We start from the raw sequence: 20,977 nt of genomic DNA on the forward strand, positions 1-20,977 counted from the left end.
TTTAACGCAATTTAATACTTAACTTGAACCCTTATGGAAGGTAGTGCAAACTAAGAGCTCAACCATGGGTATTTAATGCAGAATAGAACATGTAACTGCTAAAGTGAATCTCAGAATATCTTTTGTTATGGTAAAATGAATCCACAACCTTCCAACATTTCAGTCTGGTCTTGCACTGACATGTCCCTTTGTGGAGCTGTTTGGATGACTGGAGCCTCCATTTACTTCTATTATTAGAGAGATAATTAGAGCATAATGAAAAATACTTGAACAACTATCTCTATTATACAGAGCTGAATTTAAAATTTTTCATGATACTGTACTTTTTACTCAGTAGAAGCTAGGAACACCATAGGGTTTGCCTGCATAATCTTCCATCTTATATGTGGCTGTTTTGTAATGCAAATACTGTTCTGTTTAAGCTTGGAACCAGGACAAAGCTTCTTGTTCCACATCTTTTTTTTCTTTTTTTCCACCTCAGTGTTCTGCAACTGTCTGCAGAGCAATTCCAGTACTGTCAAGTCAAATCCTGACCTGCTGGCTTTTTCTCCTCTCTCCCTCTCCCTTTCCCTGTCCCTCTCCTTCTCTCCTCCTCTCCTCTCCCCCTCCTCTTTTTCTTTCCTTCTTTCTTTTTCTTTCTTTCTCTTTCTTTTCCTCTTTTTTCTAACCACAGACTTTCCATGAGAAGGTATTCTTGTCTTATTTGTCATATTCCATGCTCTTGATGAGCATGCAATTAAGCACTGCTTGAAGCTGAACTTCTGTTCTATCATAAGAGAAGTCACTGAGTGCTTCTTAATTTTCCCTGTGGTTAACTACTAGATGCGGCAAGCATATTCAACAAGGGAGCTGACGAAGTGTTTTCTTATATTTTGTTTGATTTTCAGAATCCTTCTGGATTTGTTTTAAAACATTGAAACTATACAACAAGATTTTCTCACAGTAAAGTAAGGTAATAATTTGGTTCTCAGTTCAGAAGGCTTAGGAAGGCAGTTCAGTTCTATAAAGATATGTTATAGAAAAATAAATAAATAACTACCCAAATAAATAAATAACTAAATAACTAAATATATGAAGCCCTCTAGAGAGAAGAAATCTCCAAAAAGCTAGACACAACTCAGCTGTAGCTTTCATCCTCACAAGATTAAGGGATAGAGAAATTTAGCAGAAGAAACAAAACTTCCATTGCAATAATTAAATAGGATTGCTTAGGGAAAAGAGATCACAGAGCAGTGAACCTTATGCCTCCTCTGTACTTGGTGCTACATTCAGCTTTGCTTATCACCTCACCTGTCATATGAACACTGAAAGGAGTTATGCTCAAAGTGATAGAAATGGAATAGATCACTTTAGAAGACCGTAAGATCCATGTTACTAGGTAATTCAAAGAAACATTATTAAAGAAAGACCAGCAGCAAGCTAATCAAAGCCAGGAAGACACAAGGTGGTTGCCATAGATTACAATGTGATGACACAGGTTTTTGCATTCTTGTTTCCCTGCACAAATCCAGAGGAATGGAAGAAGAGGGAAGAGAGAGAATGGGAAGCACTGTTGAGGATGGACCAAAACAATTTCAGTGACTGTTAGATGAATTAAGAAAGCATCACGATACGAAAAAGGAAAGTGACTACTTTGACAGAATGGAAAGATTTCTTTAGTGTGAATACCTATACCTTCAAGGCATGGTGCAGCTTCACCATGCATATCTTTGGTGCCAACTGCTTTTTTTTTTGTCATTTCTGCCTGTGTTAGATTAAGTTTGATCAACAGGAGGCAGGCAGTCAAAGAAATACAGACCTCCTGAGATCCACATAGAAGATTTATAGGAAACTTATAGAAAATCAGTTGTTCACTGTTTTAAAGTCAGATCTTGAATTCTAAGATTGCATAAGAAGTATTTATATTATCTACAATCAGGAGGGTTTTCCAAATTATTTACCTGGTAGATCAGGTGTAATGGGACAGTGTTGCCACACACTCTGGCATTTTGTCACAGCAAGCTAACCTAGATCAAAGCCCTTTTCAGGTTTCTTCCTTTTGGGAACATCATACTTATTCTACTTGATCTCATTAACAATACACTTCGAGCTCCTTCTTGGACAAAAACATATCAATATGACTTAGTGGTTGTTCTTAACAGGGGAAAAATATTGGCAGATCAGTTAGAGGAACTTTCTTTTAATTTGACTTCTTACAACAGAGTATGTGCATGACTTTTGCTGCATATTTACTAACAAAAATACATACAAAGATAGCAATATATATTTTTTAAATTATTTAAATATCCTACAAATTAATGGCTGATAGCAGAAAATTCCTTTCCCTTCTAGTTTAGCTCAGAAACCACAGAGTCACTGAATTTTTGATCCATTCCTATCTCTCGCTCAGATTTAGTAAAAACAAGATATAGTTCTTTACTGGAACTCCACAGGCATTAATGCATTTTTTTAGGTGTAGATAAGGCTGCTACACTCTGCATTTGGCTGAAAGGCTTTTGTGTTAGGCCTTCAGTTCACAATCTCCAGCAAAAGAGGAAATGGAGGCCATGCCAGCAGCAAGCAAACTGAGCTATGAACACAGACATCTCAGATGAGTGCATATGTTCACACAGCTGAGTGCTATGTAGAGATACCATGTGGGTCTGGAGAGCAAAATATTTATGTTAGCCTAGTATTGCTTTCAGCAGCAACACCTCAACACCACTGCTCAGGCCCAGTACCAAGTTACTGCCTTTTAGGTATTCAGGTGTCTTGCAAAGGTTAAAGGGAGTCTTCATGGTCTGAGTGGTGATTCTTTTCTTAGGCAGACAACGGAGTCAGGGAACAAAAATAAAAACTAAGAACTTGCTTGAGGAGCCCAGATTTTTCTCCTGAGTGGATGCAAGGTGGTGGGGACCACAGCATGAAAAGTATCCAACCAGGGCACCACTCTGGGAAATGCATTGCTTACAGGTTCACACAGAAATGACGGTTCAGTTTTGTAACCACCAGATAACTGGTTCCTGATTTCTCCTGTTCTTTCCCCTCTCCTCTATGGGAAATGGACCCACATACAGTACTTAACCAGGAATAGCCTCTTAAACTGATGCTGAAGTTTCTGAATAGGTCAATGGTGGTGACTAGAACCAGAAGCAGCTGTTCTCTGACTTGAACCCTTTTTCTAGGCTCTTCCAAGCCGGGCTGCTCAGCCTAGTAACAAGCTTTCAGCCACTCACAGAAAAGAGGGTTGGAAAGCAGGGATGTGGATATGTCTGACCTGACTTCTGGAAGGGGACCAGGTGTATTCAGTAGTGTGTCATGCTACAGCTATGAGCATTACACCAGAGTGATATTTTCAGGATCAAAATTCAAGGAAAACAAGTACATCTACCAGTAGCAGAGCCACTAAAATCAAGCTTGTTCAGATTTATTACAACCTTCCCATGACAATTGCCTACAGTGATTCTAACCTCTTTTTGCATTTTAATTCCTCATACACCACTCTCAGTAGCTCTCCTTTTACGACGTATTTCCAGTCCTCCTTCCCCAGTATTAACTCTCATTCCCCATTTATTATAGCCTCATTTCCACCACTTCTCTGCATCCAGATTCCTCCCAGTTTAGCTGGGCAACAGGCAATGTGGCAGATTTGGAGATGACAGATTAGATTATCCAGGGAGTATTTGCTTGCTATTACGTAGCAAAAGAACAGGCAGATAAAGCATTTTCACTAGTCCTTTCCCCAGAATGGCAACAAATTATGTGCTGCCCTTCATTAAATGTTTTAGGAATTTAAATCTCTTTGAGATCTTTATCCTTCTGTAATTCATTTGGAACTGGGCATCACTGGGCAATGACAGACAGATGGTATAATCACATAAGCCTCCTTTCACTTGGAAGTCACATTGAAAAAAAACAACAGCAAAAAACCACAACAGGCAAAAGTAGCAAAAATAGTTATAGCGCTTTTTGGAGACTGGATGGAGGCGCAAAGACTTGACAATTTGACAAAGATTATGCAGTGATCAGGGTGAGAAGAAAAGTTTAGAGTGCCCCTCAAAATGTTACCAGTTTTTTGGATGGTGCTTACACCTAGGTGCTATGATGTACACATACCACTTGGTCACTGGCTACCAATATCAGCAAAAGCTGCCGATCTGTGGTGCCAAATCCCATACTAGCTCAGAATGAATCTGCTTTTTTCTCACCTTCCATTTTCTCCTCAAGCTCATCAATTTGTGGACCTTTGCTGTTATTCAGGTAAGCATGTCTGCAGAGGCAGCAAGGAGCATTTGAGAGGTTCTTACTAGACAAGCAGACCTCAGCCCTGTGTGGGATAATGGGGTTTAGGCCCACTCAAACTAGATGCCACAAGAACAGTTTATCACTTGTCTTTTAAAAGGTACTTTCAGTGTTGCTGTGTGGAACATAGGACCCTCGGGTCACGTTCAACCCACCTTGCTAAAGACACTGTTACTATGCTGTGTAAGAAATCTGGAAACATGATGCAGTTAACGTGAAATCAATGAAGACCCTGCATCTAAATAATAAATCCGTAGTGCTGTAATCACATCAGTGGTGGTGGCCGCTGCTTACAGTAGCTATGTGCATCACTGCTCCAAGAACAGCAGCCCGTGTCACAGAGGGCGCTGGGATGGGGACGCTGAAGGTCTGTGCCCGCTGTCCCTCACTGGGTGTCCTTCATAGTTCTGGCCCCTGCTCACCCCAAGAACCTCGCCAAGAGCAGGGAAGCTGCGGCCCAGCCGACCCCGGGGTGTGAGATGCAGGGAGGCTGTGGCCCCGCTGCCCCTCGAGGCTGGTGCTGCTCCGTGCCTTGCCAGCGGAGCACGGCGCCGTGCAGGGCGCCTAGGGCGCGGCACAGCAGAAGGGAAAGCCAGCGCTCGGGTGACTTCCCCCTGCCCGAGCGGGGCGGGGCGGGCCGGAGGAGCGGCCACCGCCGGCACCGCTTCCCGGTCTCTGGTACCGGCTCCGGCCGCGCCCGCTCACCGCTGCCTGACCGCATCGCAGCCTTGTCCACCGCTGCGATAGGCACCATGAGCGGATCCGGCCCCGAGGCGCCCCAGCCCAGCGACGCCGAGGAGATCCGGCTCCAAGAGGCCGAGCAGGACTGGGCGGCGGCCAAGGCTTTCTACGACAACCTGGTTTCCAAGAGACCCCGGCCGGTGAGTTCGGGCGGGCGGACGGGCCAGCGGGCCGGGGTCGGGTATCCGGAGGTTGGGGACTGAGGGATCGGGGCTAGTCGCCGGCACTACCCTCCGCTCACTCTGCAGCCCAAGCCCCAGCACGCCATCACGGTAGCCGTCTCCTCCCGAGCCCTCTTCGATCTGGTGGAGGAGCGGCGGATCTACGAGGAGCAAGGGGTAGAGAAGTACGTGGAGTACCAGCAGAACAACGAGAACGTCACCCTGAAACCCGGACCGGCTTTCTACTTCGTCAAGGTAACCGGGCCGGGGCGGTGCGGCAGGGCGCGGAGCATGCTGCAAGGCCAAATTTCGGGAAGAGGAGGAGTTCGAAGCTTCCTTGGGCGGAGATAATTCTGCCCCGGGGAAGCGTTCCGAGAGGTTGATTTCCGCCCCCCCGGCCCAGCCCGGAGCTCGCCTGGGCCGGGGAGTCTAGCATCATTTCTACATCTCTCTGAGGCTTTGCAGTCTCCCTTCCCTCCGGCTCTAATTCTAAGCTCCTGCGGGACATCACGGTACTGCTTGCGCCATCGGGACCGCAGTTCACTTCAGCACCAGGGTTTGTGTCCCCCGGCTCCCTGCTTCGCACCTGAGCTGGCTTTGAGGAGCAGCCCGCAGTTTCTGCTGGACACGGAGCGGACGTGTTCTGAGGTCTTTTTCAAAAAGGATAGACCCCCAAATTAAGTTTGTGGCAACCTCGTATGCAAAAAAAAAAAAAAAAATCATCTTAGTTCCTCGTTCCATTCTTATGTTCCACTTATAATAGAACTAGTATGATTAAAGACAGTGTTGATTCAGTATTATTAAATTTACCTTATTCAGTATTCAGCATTGCGAAGGTGTTCTTCACATAAAAGTGTGACCATAAAATACTTTGTACACCAGTGAGGCTAGACTTTCTGGTGAATTTACTTCATCTTTTCCTCTCTGTGGCAGCTAGAGACAGCAGCCCAGCAAGCACAGTCAGTTTTCATGAGAATTTTTAGAGCTCTGTCAAATTCACTTATATAAATATAAGTAAAATTTGACTGTTTTGACTCCTCACACTTTGAAAATCTTGACGTCTGTTCCCTTCTAGTATGCTTTTTGCATTTGAACTCTTCATACTTTGAGTCATAAATTGCTTAAAGGAATCATGAGGTGAGTCACAAGAATCATTAGATGAGTCACAGGAATCATTAGGTGTGCATTTGTTGGGTGATATTTGGAGACAAGGCAAAGCAAGATGTAACATATTTTTGTTTGGAATCCTTTACTGAAATCTTCAAGATACTAACTTAAAAGTATTATATCTCATGCTTGTAGCATTTGATCACAGGCCAAGATCTATTTGGGCTGTAAAGTGTACTGGGCAGTGGATACTTTATTCTCTAATACTTTAAGAAATGATCAGTGCAGTAGAGTATTAGCAGTAGAAATGGGTTATGACTGTGTACCAAAATTTTTTTCCTAGGTCTTATATCAGATTCTCACTGAAGAGGTTTCCTAAACACAGTCCTCCATGACATAGCTGTGCATTTGAAAGTGAAATTCCCAGAATTTAATTATGAAATCTATGTTTCAATTAACAACTAGCCTGACTTTTTAAAGCTTAGTCAAAGTCAACCCATTTTGCATTCATTTGATGATTCATTGTGGATTTTGCTGCTGTAATCACAAGGAATTCCATTCACAATCCCAAAGCAGGGGCCTGTGTATAAACCTAGAGCAAAAAGTTTTGCTCCAAAGGGATAAGGTTCTAAATAAGGTGAGAGAACAGATAGATACTGAGACGAGCAATTGAAAGGTCAAGGAAATAAGAATGCCAAACTGTGGATATAACTTGTTGGTCCATTATTTTTAAAGCAGTCTTGAATCAATCTGTCTCCTTCAGTGCTGTCAAGGTAATCATGTTTGACAGGGTATGATTTTGTACACGTTACTTTAGAACAGCCTTCAACACGTGACCACCTGAACTGTGTCAGTGAATCTTTGCATAAGGATATGGCCCAAATTCACAGTTGTGCATGCAAAAGAAGTAGTGGAGCAGTTGCACATATAAATTCCTTAACGCTTTCTTCTCAATTTCACAAGAACAATTTTCAAGTGGATGAGATAAAAAAGAGATTAATAGGGACTGTGGCAGTGTTCACTGTGCACTGATTTATTCTGGATGATTATGGTGTTCTAAACAAAAGGATTTCTGAGATAAAGTAAATTCTGTAACAGCAAAAGAAACTGACTTGCTTCCTTTCAAATCAATCCAGTCAAAGTGGTTGTTGGGAGCAGCAGACCAGACAGGATTAAAACAAGTTCAAGAAGTTAAACTATCAGGTTTTCCATGTTTTTCTTCAAGACAATCCTATCACTAAAACCTCAGGTGTTAAAAAACAAGGCACATTACACTTGTCTATAGACTTCCACATTTTTAACCTGCAGGCCCTGGAGCATGTCAATGCTCGGCTTCTTGAGCTGTACCCTGACGATGAAGAACGGTTTGATATTGTCCTGATGACTAATAACCATGCCCAAGTGGGCGTGAGACTGATAAACAGCATCAATCACTATGGTAAGTGAAATAAATCCTACGTTGTAGAAACTGCTTGCTGTTACATAATAAAATTAATTAATTTTATTTTTTCTGTTCTGGGCTTGGTAAAAGCAGCCTCTTTAATATGACACCCATTTTTCAGAGGATTGCATTTATTTTTGGGTGTCAGCATAATGGTAGTGTAAAACAGAATTGTGTTCAGAGCTCTGGATTTCATTTGTCAGCTGTGAATCTTAATTTCTGAGAAGCCCTTAGACTTCTAGAATTTGTTATTTATGCCCTCCCATACATACACCTTTACAGCAGTTATTCAGCTGTCTTAGAGGGATTTCTGTTAAAAATTCTCAAGGGCTGACCAAACATATTTAAAGTTGTCTAACTTGTTGAAATTACAGTAGACACATTTTTATTTTGTAAGTTTCCTCTCAGCTGTGGGCTAGTGTACCTTTTCACAGGTTCCTTCTACAGGTTTGTCGTGTCAAGGCAGAGTCATACATTGTGCTCTTCTTACTTTAGGCTTAACAATTGAACGCTTCTGTATGACGGGAGGAAAAAGCCCTATTGGTTACCTGACTGCGTATCTTACCAACTTGTACCTCTCAGCAGATTCTGAAAAAGTGCAAGAAGCGATAGAAGCAGGTTTGAATTGACTCTTTGCTGTTATCTCTCCATTGAGCTTGTTAAAAAATGAATGTATTGTGTGCCTTTCACAGAAAATAATGCTGCTTCATCAAGTGCAGAAAGTCATGAATTTATATGCTGCAAAATTATCACATATTTTTACTTAACCAAATAAAATCAGGTTAATTCTCTGTATTGGTCTTCTCTGAACATTCAGCCTGACAACTTCATCACCCATGCTACAGGAAATGAACTCCCATGCATACCTACTCACCTCTATTCAACTTCTGCTTGAGTAGAGTCATCTGTTTGATATGACTTAAACCAAAAAAAGAAAAAACCCAAACAATTTGTGCATTTTGTAAGGAGCTAAAAAATAGCAAATAGTTGATTTAATGGTCATGTTGGAATTGCCTGCTTTGTCTCATTTGCAGCACACCTCAGAGACAGTTTTTGTATACTCTTATGTGGAAGTGTCTAAGAAGTTCTGCAAATGGAAGAGATTCCATATATAAATGTTACAGAACAGCCATTAGAAATTAGCTTTAGTGATTGTTTCTACTCACTGTATATAAAGGTCACTACAAATAAATTGTTGGAACCAATTGACAGTTTAATGAATGACTTAGCAGGACAGGCTAACTGAGGTTTTCTGGTCCATTTCCAGGCATCGCATCAGCTACAATGTTCACTGCCAACAAAGATGTTCCTTACTCGGATACACAGTTGAGAGTGGCATTTGATGGGGATGCAGTTCTCTTTTCTGATGAATCAGAACAGATTGTCAAAGAGCAAGGATTAGACAGATTTTTTGAACATGAACAGCTGAATGAAAATAAGCCTCTTGCACAGGTTTGTCCTTTGAATCAGTGAGTTCAAAACATCTGTTAATTTTCATTTCAGTTTCCCTAGTGTTTGTGTATTCTTTAAAATGCATGTTTGACATAAAAAGCCCACCATCGAAGTTCTGTCACCAGATCTCACACTTCACTAAGAGAACTTGCACCAGGGGAAGTTTAGATTGGATTTTAGAAGGAAGTTTTTCACTGAAAGGGTTATCAAACACTGGAGAAGGCTTCCCAGGGAGGTAGTTGAATCACTGTTGCTGGAGGTATTTAAAAGAAGCATAGATGGTGGTGCTAAAAGCTTTGCACCACACCTGGTAGAGTTAGATAATGGTTGGACTTCACTTTAAAGGTCTTTTCCAACCAAAATGATTCTATGATTCTGTAAGGCAGTGATTTACAGTTGTGTTTTACTTGTATCATTAGAAAAAGGAAAGGTTGCTACTGATTTCTTTGGGTTTGGGGTTTTTTGTTTGGTTTTGGTTTTTGGTTTGGTTTGTTGTTTAACGTAAGTAATGTTATTTTCAAACACTAGGATATTCTGGTTATTGAAACAGGATAATATCTGTGCATAATTCCAAGCAGGACTGTGCCATTTGTCTAAAAAACAAGTATTTTAATACTAGCTTAAACTGAAAGATCAATTCTGTTGTTTAAAATGGTGTAAACTCAAAATCTAATTTATGGAAGTACTGGACAGTGAAATATATCATAGTTTGGCCCAAAGTATTACTTCCTTTAATCAGAGTGTAATCATCATATTGTCATCAATTGGAAAGTTCAGTCACGTATGTGTAATTGGGTCTTTTACTGGTTTTTGCACAGAAAAAAAAATGCAGCTCATGGTTCATAGTAAAAAGAATTAAGTGTTTTAAAGAACATTAAAGACTGTAGTTATACTTCATATTGCAAAAGATGCTGTAAGCCTTAGTGAGAATCAGTTTCATACCAATTATTGAATTTCTAGTGAGACTGCAGGCCCGTTTGGACACATTATACAGAGAATTTGCTGAGTAGCATAGCATTAGGGAAGGAATTCTCTATGTAACAGCAATCTAGAAGACAATAAAAGAATTATTTTGGGAGCTATGGACAAATACTAAATATGCTTCTGGTATTTCATCTTCAGGGTCCTTTGAAAGGTTTTCTGGAAGACCTAGGGAAACTCCAGAAGAAGTTTTATGCAAAAAATGAACGATTAAATTGTCCCATAAGGACCTTCCTGGTCACAGCCAGAAGTGCGGCGAGCTCTGGAGCCAGAGTGCTGAAGACTCTTCGTAGCTGGGGCCTGGAAATTGATGAGGCACTTTTCCTAGCAGGAGCTCCTAAAGGACCAATCCTGGTGAAAATCCGCCCTCACATATTCTTTGATGACCAGATGTTTCACGTTGAAGGAGCACAGAAATTAGGCACCATAGCTGCGCATGTTCCCTATGGCGTTGCACAAAAATACCACAAATCTGCGTAACATGACAGCATCGTTAGCAATAATGTTCTTAATTCAGCCAGCCTCTAATGTACAATTACCTATGTCTGAAAATGTCTACATTTGTATATTGTAAGCACTGTGTTTAAAAAAATTACCTTCTGGGTAGAACAGCTTTTAAATGAAATATTTTTCATATAGGTAAGATTTTAACAGAGTTATTTATTAGCATTTTTAAGCAGTTTAGGTTTTTTACTTCTCTGGATCTAACACTGTGTTTTTGTTATTGGGGAAAGATTTGTACTGATTTTATAACTTGAGATGTATTTTGAGAGACAGAAGAGTTACATTTTCTCTAAAAAACTGTTGAAGTGTTCTTTATAACAAAAATCATGCTGCAGTGCTAGTTCTTGATGACTGTTTCTGAAATTACCAAAAGCACAATTTACATACAAGTGTTTACCTGTCGGTGGTCTGTTTTTTAAGTGTGTGTTCAGTTTGTTATCACAAGGTTTTATCTTCCAGTGAAATGTTAGCTTATTTTGTGTTTACAGGAACCCTTTATTTTTCCTTACTCTTTTCCTGTTCAAATAAAGCTGGCTTTACAGAACGTTGTCATTTCTCTATGTAGAGGCTTTAGCATGATTTTGTATGCAGAATTTGTGTAATCAATGTCTCTCTTGCCTCCTTTGGATTTTTAGAACCAGAAGTGACCACTTGCAACCAAATTTGAATGAAAACTGGAAGTGTCAAAGATACTAAAAGTCCCAAGAGAGTTGGAGCTGGGCAGAAGTCAGAGATAGATGAGTATCTTGATTGGGTCAAGGACTGAAGCTTTAAAACATTTTCCTTTCAAAGAGAAGAGAATATACCCTGAGTAACACTGCTGATGGAACTCTTAGCGTCTTGACTAGATTCATTAGGATTTACAGCTGTTCTATGATCTGCATGAACTCAGTTTGGCAACCTCACATAAGTTTCCAGGGGACAGGTGCCTCTTGCAACATGAATTCATGTAAATGTACACCATTCTGCCTTGTTCCTTTATCTCAGTGTCATCCATGTATCTGAGTGCCTTCCGAAGGACAAAATTAACATCTGTCAGGTGGTGTTTGTGCTCTTTCTCTCCCTAATGGAACAAGTGTCCTGTTGTATTGTTGCTGTGTGCTTACAGCAGAAGAGACAAAACCAAAAGAATGTGCTTTGTAATGAGAGTAGAAGCTGGTGAAGGCTTATGATGATCTGTGGTTCCTAGGGGAATCCGTTCCAGAATCTCACGTTAGCCTCTGAGAAAGTTTGGTCTCTTCTCTCCAAATGAGCTGTCTTACTCTTGCAGAAAACTTCATTTCATTAATTTTGGTTTTCCTCCTAGAAACACAGGCAATCTGAATGCTCTGTGTCCAAGCAACAGAGTTCTTTGAAAACAAAGGCAAAAGCCTTGATGCTGCGTGAAACTCCAATAGACACCATTAGAAAGGTTTTTACGTGTTCACACCAGCATGTGTTATTGATGGGATACACTGCAGAGTTCTGATGTTCTTGGAATTTCATAAGTGCCAAAGGCTTTGTGCCCAAAACGGATCACATTTCCTAGCCCAGCCAGGAGGTGAGGAAAACATGAATAAATGAGGCCTGGTTATTGTCTGCCAGGATGGGATAGAGTTACCTCGACAAATGGAGATTATAAAAGATGTTATTAGCAGATGTTTTCATGTGAGAGCTCAGAATCAGCAAGGAATACAAAAATATTCCTTAGCTGTGGAATATGTAGTGTGTGTGTACCATCACAGCATGGCTGCAAATTTCTGAGACACCAGTACCGTGTTGTTGAAGCAGAACGTGTCAGCTCTTCTTCATCCACACATTGCTAGAGCTGTATAGGCTGGGTGCAGAAAATCATAAAGAATGTATGTTGTGCACAAGTTGCTGGCACTTGACTGTCATTGAACACAGGAATTCAGTCTTGATGCTGGAAAGGCTACTGGGATCCATGATCCCTGTGAGACTTCAGAGGTGTCTAATGTCTGACATTAGGGTAAACACATAAACTAGTGAATAAACTGGAAACAGAACCATCCTGGTCTGTTATGTTTATTTCCAATCAATCATCCACTTAGAGTAAAAATGAAACCTACTGGCCAGGGCATAGGAGCTTCCAGTTCTTGCATCTTTTTGACCTGTACACAAATAGTGCAAGAGGAAGGCCTCTTGCAATGTCATTCCTGACAGTACTAATGCATGTATGAAGAGATACAAAGAGTTCATATAGTAGAATTCGCATACAGTTCACATTTAGTGAAATTATCTTAGTCACAGAATTCAAACTGATTAGGCTAAAGTCCAGAATCATAGAAGTGTTTCAGTTAGAAAAGACCTCTTAAGGTCATCGAGTCCAACCATTGACCTAACACCACCATGTCCATTAAACCATGTCACAAAGTGGCATGTCTGCATGTTTTTTAACACCTCCAGGAAAGGTAACTCCACCACCTTCCTGGGCAACTTATTCCAGTGCCTGACCAACCTTGCAGTAAAGAAATTTTTACTAATATCCAATCCAATTTCTCCTAAATTAGTTGAGCAAAATGCCCTTTGTTCAGATCATACACTGTTTTTTATTTGTAAGACAGCTGTCCCAGGCTTGATGGCTGCTTGTCTGCATATCCACCTAGCAGCATGTTGGGAGCATGGAGCCTTATTCATCATCCAAGTACCTTCCAGATTAATCTGGATGTCTGGGGAGATTTGGGCTTGCTGAGTAGTCTCTGCCCAGTACAATCATTCTCTAATGCTCCAAGGCACAACTTGACTAGTGGGTAATAATTTTTCAAGAAAATTTTCTGAAATGCGATGGCAGCTGAGGGAAAGGGTTTCCTATTTTTGTATACATAAACTAGAACTGTCTTAATGACATTCCAGACCACAAAACAAACAAGCAAACAACAGCAACAGCCTAACAACAACAAAGACCAAACCAAAAACCAAACCAAAACCATGTTGGTTTTCATACTCATGAGGGTACCATGAGTTTATGCCCTCATAGCCCTATGCCAGTCAGCTATGAAGAAGAAACTGGCATCCCAGCCAAAATCTAAAGAGGATTATTGATAACAGATCAAATTTTATGCAGAAAGAAAGCTTTTGTCAGCCAAAGCCAGTCTTTGTTCACTTTGGAAACCTGGGATCTGAATTCTTCTTTACAGCTGGGGGCTAAGCCTGGATCCAGCTGCACCTAGCCTCCTGAGATGACACTTAGAAAACAAGGGAGTCCAGTCTGAGCCTGGCAACTTGGCAGAACGGTCTTTCTGGACTTTTCTGTACCACCATTCTGTGTCAGTTCGCTTCAGTAATATCCATCAGTCCCGAGTACTTTCAATTTACCGACATGGACGTCACTATTAGTGAAACACCCTTTGCACACATGGAGGGACATGCTGCTGCTGGGACACCATGCTACTGCTTGGACAGCTGCTGTGGAGCAAGGGTGGGAAACGGCAGCCTTGCCGAGATAACTCAGACCACGGCACACCGTTGGCTTTAGATTGTTCTTGGGACCACACCGTGGCCGACAAGGCCACCGAGTGTCGGTGCACACACCGATTGAGCCCATGGGCCATCCCGGGCACTGCGCGCCCCTGTCATGCAGCGCAGGACCACAACCCCCACAATGCCCGGCGCATTGCCTGGCCAATGCTAACGCACCCCGGAGGCGGCCCGCTGGCGGGTGGCGCGGTCGGCCACGCCGGGCGGAGCGCCGCTCAGCCCAGCGGAATGGCTGGGGCGGCCACGGCGCTGGCACTGGGCGGGGGGCTTCTCTTGGCCGCCTGGCGTTGGCTGTGGCGCGCGGCCCGGCCCGGGGCCATCGCCGGGGCCTCCATGCGGGGCAAGACAGTGATCATCACGGGGGCCAACAGCGGGCTGGGTCGGGCGGCGGCGGCCGAGCTGCTGCGGATGCAGGCCCGCGTCATCATGGGTTGCCGCGACCGGGCGCGGGCCGAGCGGGCGGCCCGTGAGATCCGGGCCGAGGTGGGCGAGCGGGCGGAGGGCGAGGACGGCGGTGAGCTGGTGGTCCGGGAGCTGGACCTGGCCTCGCTCCGATCCGTTCGCGCCTTCTGCCATCGCGTCCTTCAGGTACGGCCGGGACAGCTGCGGAAAGCGGCCCGCTGGGGCCTTTCAGCTCTGCTGGCTCCCGTAGGAGGTATCGGCAGGTACTGGGCAGCACTGGCCTGCCGTTAAGGCTCCGAGCTGCCTGAGTGAAGACACGGGATGCATGAGCTCGATACTAGCAACGCTGTGGTGGCGGCGTTCTCGGGCCTCCGTGTTTACAGAGCTTGTTCCGCCTGCTGGCAGTCCGGTTTGGGAGTACGGGATGTTGCCGAGTTCACCGCAGGGCTGTGTATAAGTAAACGAACCGTGATTTTAAATTATCATCTCTCAGCATAAATTCCTAGCAGTTTGGGCCATTATAGTAGTCTCAGCTACTGGACTACATTTCTGTTCTGAAAATGAAACACTCGTTTCTGTATGATATAAATTATTTGCCTTCCTTTCGGTGTTTTCGACTCTACATTAACCTGCCTAGTTTTACAGCACAGCCTTTTCTCCAGAGAAATAGAAGTTCACAAATGCACTACTTACAGGCTCAAGTCATCCTTTTGCCACCTCTCCAGACTACACCTTCTCTCCCCCACCCTACTCCCACTTCAAATGTCTTGGTCAGTGGTAGCTAAATTTAGTAGGTAAAAATTTTTAATTGCATAACATTTCTGCAGCTTTTATGAAAACAAGAGTTTAAGGAGAAGCAGGACATCCAGTTGATCCCCCGGGCAGGCATATTGCTAGATTAGTTCAAGCTGCATTATTAGACACCAGGCAGGCACCATTGGAGGTGCTATTCCATTTTCATGGAAGCTCTCAATTCAGACTCTCACCATATAGTGCTGAAGTCATGAAACACAAAGTCGTGGGAAGCCAGGCTTAATGAGTTCTGTTGCTAAGAGAGTAGCTTAAGTACCTGAAAGATGCTTATAGGCTGCTATAAGAGAGGAAAAACAACAACAAAAACAGAACAAAACCCCAGACATTATTGCATTAATTTTCACATAGCTTTTCTAAAAAATGTCTGGAGAAAAAATATTTTACTTTCAAGAGCTGTTCCACCCATGTTTATGGTATCTTCTCTAACCTATGATGCATTTTTGGAGTGCTTTTTTTTGTTTGGGTTTTTTTGTACATATGTCTGTGTTGTTTGTGATGAAAGACTTAAATACTGTCAGTATGGGGAACCAATGCACTCCTACGGCCTAACTCAGTTTGTAGGAGTTTTCCTTTCTGTAACTGCAAGGGATTACATCTTTTCACTCTGTAGCCTCATTGCAAAAAAAAAAAAAAGATTTAGAGATGCTGGAAAGCTCCACGGAGGAGTGGGAAGTGAGCTCGGAAGATACAAGGAATAGTACTGCTTGTCAAAACAATGTTTTTGCTCTTGCATTTGATTGTAGCTACCTCCTTGGTACTGATCACATTACTCTAGATTATTTAATCTCAGAGTCCTAAAAATTAACACTAGTGGAGTTCTTAATACTTAAGTGTTAAGTCTTGGAAAATAAATCCTTCAGTCATACTATATGTTTTTTTCCCTAAAGAAGAAAAAAATACCATGGATAGTAACCATTATGTTCCTTTGGGTGAAGAGAAGTGAGTTTGATGCTCTCTGGATCATGCCTCAGGGAACCAATTACATGAAAGTCTGAGTGACCTCAAGTCCCACGGAAACCAGCCTGAGGTTGAAGTAGTTCATGTTTTGTGTGATTGGGTGCCAGCATCGTTAACTGAATGCCAAGTGCAGTTTGGGGTTTTGCTTTCTTTGTATCTTTGCTGCTAATGGCAGTCAAATAGAAGGGAAATGTTATAAATTTATTTTTGAGGTTCTCTATTTTTATCATCAAAATAACCCAATATAATCTCATCTTGCCTTATAGTCTGTGCTCTGTGTTTGAAAAACAAGCAGCAAAGGAAACTCCTGCTGCTTTTTCTGTAAATAGTTTTGTTTCTGATTCATGCAACCCTTTTCTGTGATACTTTCTCAGTCTTTTGTTGTTAGTGGTGGATCAAACTGCTGAATTCAGAGTTTTAATCTGATTTTTTTAAAAAAAAAAGTTACTATTCTGCATAGATTGGAGAGTTCTTAATGTTTGAGTGGATGCTGAGGCATGAAGTGCATGATGTATCATACATGTATTTAAATTATCCATACCGCTCTCTTTGGTAATTTTTTTTCCTGATTCTGTACAGTGTAACATACCTTCTTGAGTCTTAGTTTTCACCAGCCCTGAACCAGAACATCAAATAGCATGTACTGAGCGAGTCACAGAAATTTGAAGACACTGTCTGGTAGACACACCAAAGTTCATGACTAACCCTTTTAGACTCAAATTGTTGTATTAAGCTTTGGGATCATGGCTATTACTTTCTATAAGGAATTCTGCTGTGTAGTTGTTACCAAGCAACACAATGAATTGTAGTGATCTTAGAGATGGTAGAATCAAGGGAACATAATTTTGCGTAGTTTTTCATGACATCTCCCCAGTGAGATAATGGATCTACAATTTGACATTTTTTTCTTCAACCATGAGGTTAGTTCTGTGAGCTTTTTGTTCAGTTTTTGCACAGTAGAGCCTTTGCCTGTGGTTGAAGTTTGCCATAAATTAAAGTATTACACAGGTTATTTTTTAGAGGAAAAGTTACCACTGAATTGATCTAGAAAAAGCAGTGCCAGGAGAAGCTAATGATTGTCTACCAGCATTAAAAGCAGCTACAGACCTGCTCTTATGTATCTGCATCCTAAGGTCAAGTACACAGTTTAGCGGTAGTTCAGGTTACAGGGTTTTTTTCAGCAATACTTCTAAGAGAATATCAAGAAGTTACAATTTAGAAAACTAGGAAGGAAATTATTTCTAACAAGGGCCAATGAGAAATGTTAAATATAATGTATGTTTTGTATGACAGTTATAAAACTGAACGATTTTTTTTCTTTCCTATTTAAAGGAAGAGCCAAGGCTGGATGTTCTGATAAATAATGCAGGGGTATTCCAGTGTCCATACATGAAGACAGAGGATGGTTTTGAGATGCAGTTTGGTGTAAACCACTTGGGTCACTTCTTGCTCACCAACCTTCTTCTGGGCCTACTTAAAAATTCTGCTCCAAGCAGGATCGTGGTAGTATCCTCAAAGCTTTATAAGTATGGAGAGATCAACTTTGAAGACTTGAACAGTGAAATAAGTTACAATAAAAGCTTTTGTTACAGTCGGAGTAAACTGGCAAACATATTATTTGCAAGGGAGCTGGCCCGTCGGTTAGAAGGGACAGGAGTCACCGTCAATTCACTTCATCCTGGGATTGTCAGAACAAATCTAGGCAGATACGTGAACATTCCTTTGCTGGCAAAACCCCTATTCAACTTGGTGTCATGGGCTTTCTTCAAAACACCTCTGGAAGGAGCCCAGACCTCTATTTATTTGGCCTCTTCTCCTGATGTCGAAGGAGTCTCAGGAAAATATTTTGGGGACTGCAAAGAGGAGGAACTCCTGCCCAAAGCCATGGATGATTTGGTTGCAAGAAAGTTGTGGGATATCAGTGAAGTGATGGTTGGCTTATTGAAATAAGTGCAGGGGGGGATATCTGCAAAATACAATGCAGATAACTATGCAACATGCATTTACAGTAGTGTAAGTTCTCACTTTAAATGCTGTGGGAATACAGATTTTTTTTTTTTCAGAGGAGTGATTTATACTGGAACTCTTTTGAAATAAAGGACAATCTATTAGGAACAGGCATTCAAAAGAGATCTGAAATAAGAGTTCGAAGGTGTGAATACAATTTCTGGTTAAATCTGCTTGGAAACTCATGCTTTATAAATAAAAATTCAAAAAGATTTTTGCAATATATGTGAATATTTGTCATGTTCCACTACTTGTAGTCAGGCTGGACAAGGCAACATGCAGATGCTGAAACACTTCTGTAAAAAGGTTTTGAAGAGAGATTGTAATAATAGTAGTAATAATAGGATTGTTGTCTTTTGTGAGCCAAAAAAAAAAAAAAAAAGAAAAATTGATTAAACAGCTTTATTGATGTCTTACACTGTAATCATTTAGGCCTCTGAGTGCCATTAAAGGACTTGTCAGCCCCGTGGTATAGTGAACAAGCCTGCTGAGCTGTATCAGTTTTAACTGTGAAGCACAAAGTCATATTTATGGAGTGATGTGGCTGCTATTCAATGAGTACATAGACTTGGTTGTGCAAGCTGTTTGTGTGTGTGCTGAACTTGCTATTTCTTGATCTGCAGACACCTTGGGTTTCATTAAAGCATAGTTGCCGGATATATTAGGGTCTTGCTATGGGTTTGCCTGTCACAAATTTTGTACATGCAAAGTTTACAAGACCTAAGATTAGACTAAAGAGAATATGCTTTACAGTGTGTGTTTGGCTTGACTGATCTTGACACTTGGCTTGACACTTCAACTCACTGTGGAGATAAGTCTGTCTAATACAGTTTACTGAATATTCTTAATAAAAATAATTTTTAAAGAGTTGACGTTAATTTTTTCACCGTGGGAGATCTGTCAGAAACCAGCAATCTTGACACAGTAGCATTGTTTTAAACCAGAAGATTAAGCTGTGTTGGTTTAGGGAGCTTGTCATGTAGGGCTGGTAGAAACAAAATGAGCTCTGAATAAATACACAGATATGACATGGAACTGTACTGGTATGTTCTTTTTAAACGTACATTACTGGTGGGTTCATATGGACATTTGTGATTATTGTAATAAAATGCTTAGAAATTAAGATACATAGAATAAATATAGACTAATTATTTAGAGTGGCCTATTTTAATGTTACTGAAGGGAAGTAATGTCAGTAATAAATTACACATTCAGTAGATCCTTATTACCTGGTTATAAATTCATACCAGTTCTGCACTTCAGGTATCAACCAAGAAAATTCTGGTTTTCTCTGTTACTCAGACTCAGCATATGTTAACTTTTGCACAGTGAAATGGACCTGCGGCCATGCCCTTCAGCAAAATTTTGCTCTGGACAAACAATTTGGATAGGGCCAGAAAGTGGCATACCAAAAAATCACAAGGCAAGCTACAAAACGGAGCAGGTGTTTAAGATCTTGTGACATGTTGAGCTTTCCACTGCTCACCGTAAGGCAAAGTGTAGAGATGAACGTGTGGTCAAGAGAAATCTGAGCACTGAACAAAGTTCTCCAAGTAATAACCAGAGAGAGGTGTGTTAACATGCTTAGAGAAGATTTTTAGTGATGTGTTTCACATTTTTGTTCCAAATACTTGTGGCATATAGCACCCTTGACACAGCCAGCTAAAGAATTAAAAGTTCATTGACATGAATATGGGGAGATAGAGATGGTAAACAAAACATGGCTTTTCAATATTAAAGGAATATTGCTGTATTTTTTTTCCTTGATGAAACGTGTATACCTCTTGCAAGGAAAGCTGTAGTTGCAAAGGTGAAGAATGAAGATTGATAGTCTGAAAATGCTCTAGTAAAGAACTACACTGAAACTGGCTAAACAAAGATACCATTTTGAAGACTAAAGGATCAACTTAAGATGTGCCATTGCCTTCAGGTGAGCAGAGGTAAATTTGAACTGAAATAAGAGAGGCAGATTAAGAAATTTCAGTAATGTAGTATGGCTTTGTTATATACAATGCTTCATACATCTATTGGGTGCTTGGTTTTATTTACTTTTGCAGAAATGAACCATTGTCAGAAAGAGCCACGGGAAGGAAATGACTCCATATAATGGTTGAGGTAAACAGGCTTCGATTTTCTTTAGGGAAAACGTTTTAATTGCTTCAGCATAATTTATTCATCTTTGGCTATGGTGCTTTTGAAAGTGTCCCAGTAACCAACTTCCAATATGGATAAACCAAGAGTTAAAGAAATAATTTAAATTTTTAAAAATGTTTTCTTTTGATTTACAGTCCTAGGCCCTAGCTATTTGTCAGTCCTCCCTGCACATATGTAGCTCTTAGAACTGAGGTTTCTGCAAATTAACTAAATTGCAATTACATGTATTTATTTTATATGCCACATCTGTTTAAGTCAAAGGGAGACTCATACAGTTTTTTCTGGGTTTTTTTTTGTTTTGGTTTTGTTTTTTTTTTTTTTTTTAATACTCTGAATCTGTCACTGATTTACCTTCTTTACCTTGCCATGAAGGCTAGCATCTATCCGCAGGCAAAAGGACAACACTGCTCTTTCAGCTACTAATGCCAATGCAGCAGTCAAGCTTATAAACCCAGCAGGGGTTCTCCAGTAAAAATTCTCCATCTTAATGAGATAAATG

General features: G+C 41.2%; 2 protein-coding genes across 2 annotated transcripts; both read left to right on the plus strand.

Annotated features, from left to right (window-relative positions):
- The first annotated feature begins 5,033 nt into the window (after positions 1-5,033).
- On the plus strand, positions 5,034-10,711 carry NT5C1B (5'-nucleotidase, cytosolic IB). The gene is made up of 6 exons (XM_054383337.1): positions 5,034-5,162; positions 5,271-5,438; positions 7,599-7,728; positions 8,227-8,349; positions 8,999-9,183; positions 10,306-10,711. The coding sequence occupies exons 1-6, from the start codon at positions 5,034-5,036 to the stop codon at positions 10,642-10,644; spliced, it is 1,074 nt and encodes a 357-aa protein (XP_054239312.1). The 3' UTR covers positions 10,645-10,711.
- A 3,635-nt stretch (positions 10,712-14,346) lies between these two features.
- RDH14 (retinol dehydrogenase 14) lies at positions 14,347-18,373 on the plus strand. Its single transcript, XM_054383338.1, has 2 exons — positions 14,347-14,733; positions 17,650-18,373. The coding sequence occupies exons 1-2, from the start codon at positions 14,374-14,376 to the stop codon at positions 18,265-18,267; spliced, it is 978 nt and encodes a 325-aa protein (XP_054239313.1). The 5' UTR covers positions 14,347-14,373; the 3' UTR covers positions 18,268-18,373.
- The last annotated feature ends 2,604 nt before the right edge of the window (positions 18,374-20,977 follow it).

This window comes from Indicator indicator, chromosome 9 (assembly GCF_027791375.1).
Source record: "Indicator indicator isolate 239-I01 chromosome 9, UM_Iind_1.1, whole genome shotgun sequence".
NCBI classification, from domain to species: Eukaryota; Metazoa; Chordata; class Aves; order Piciformes; family Indicatoridae; genus Indicator; species Indicator indicator.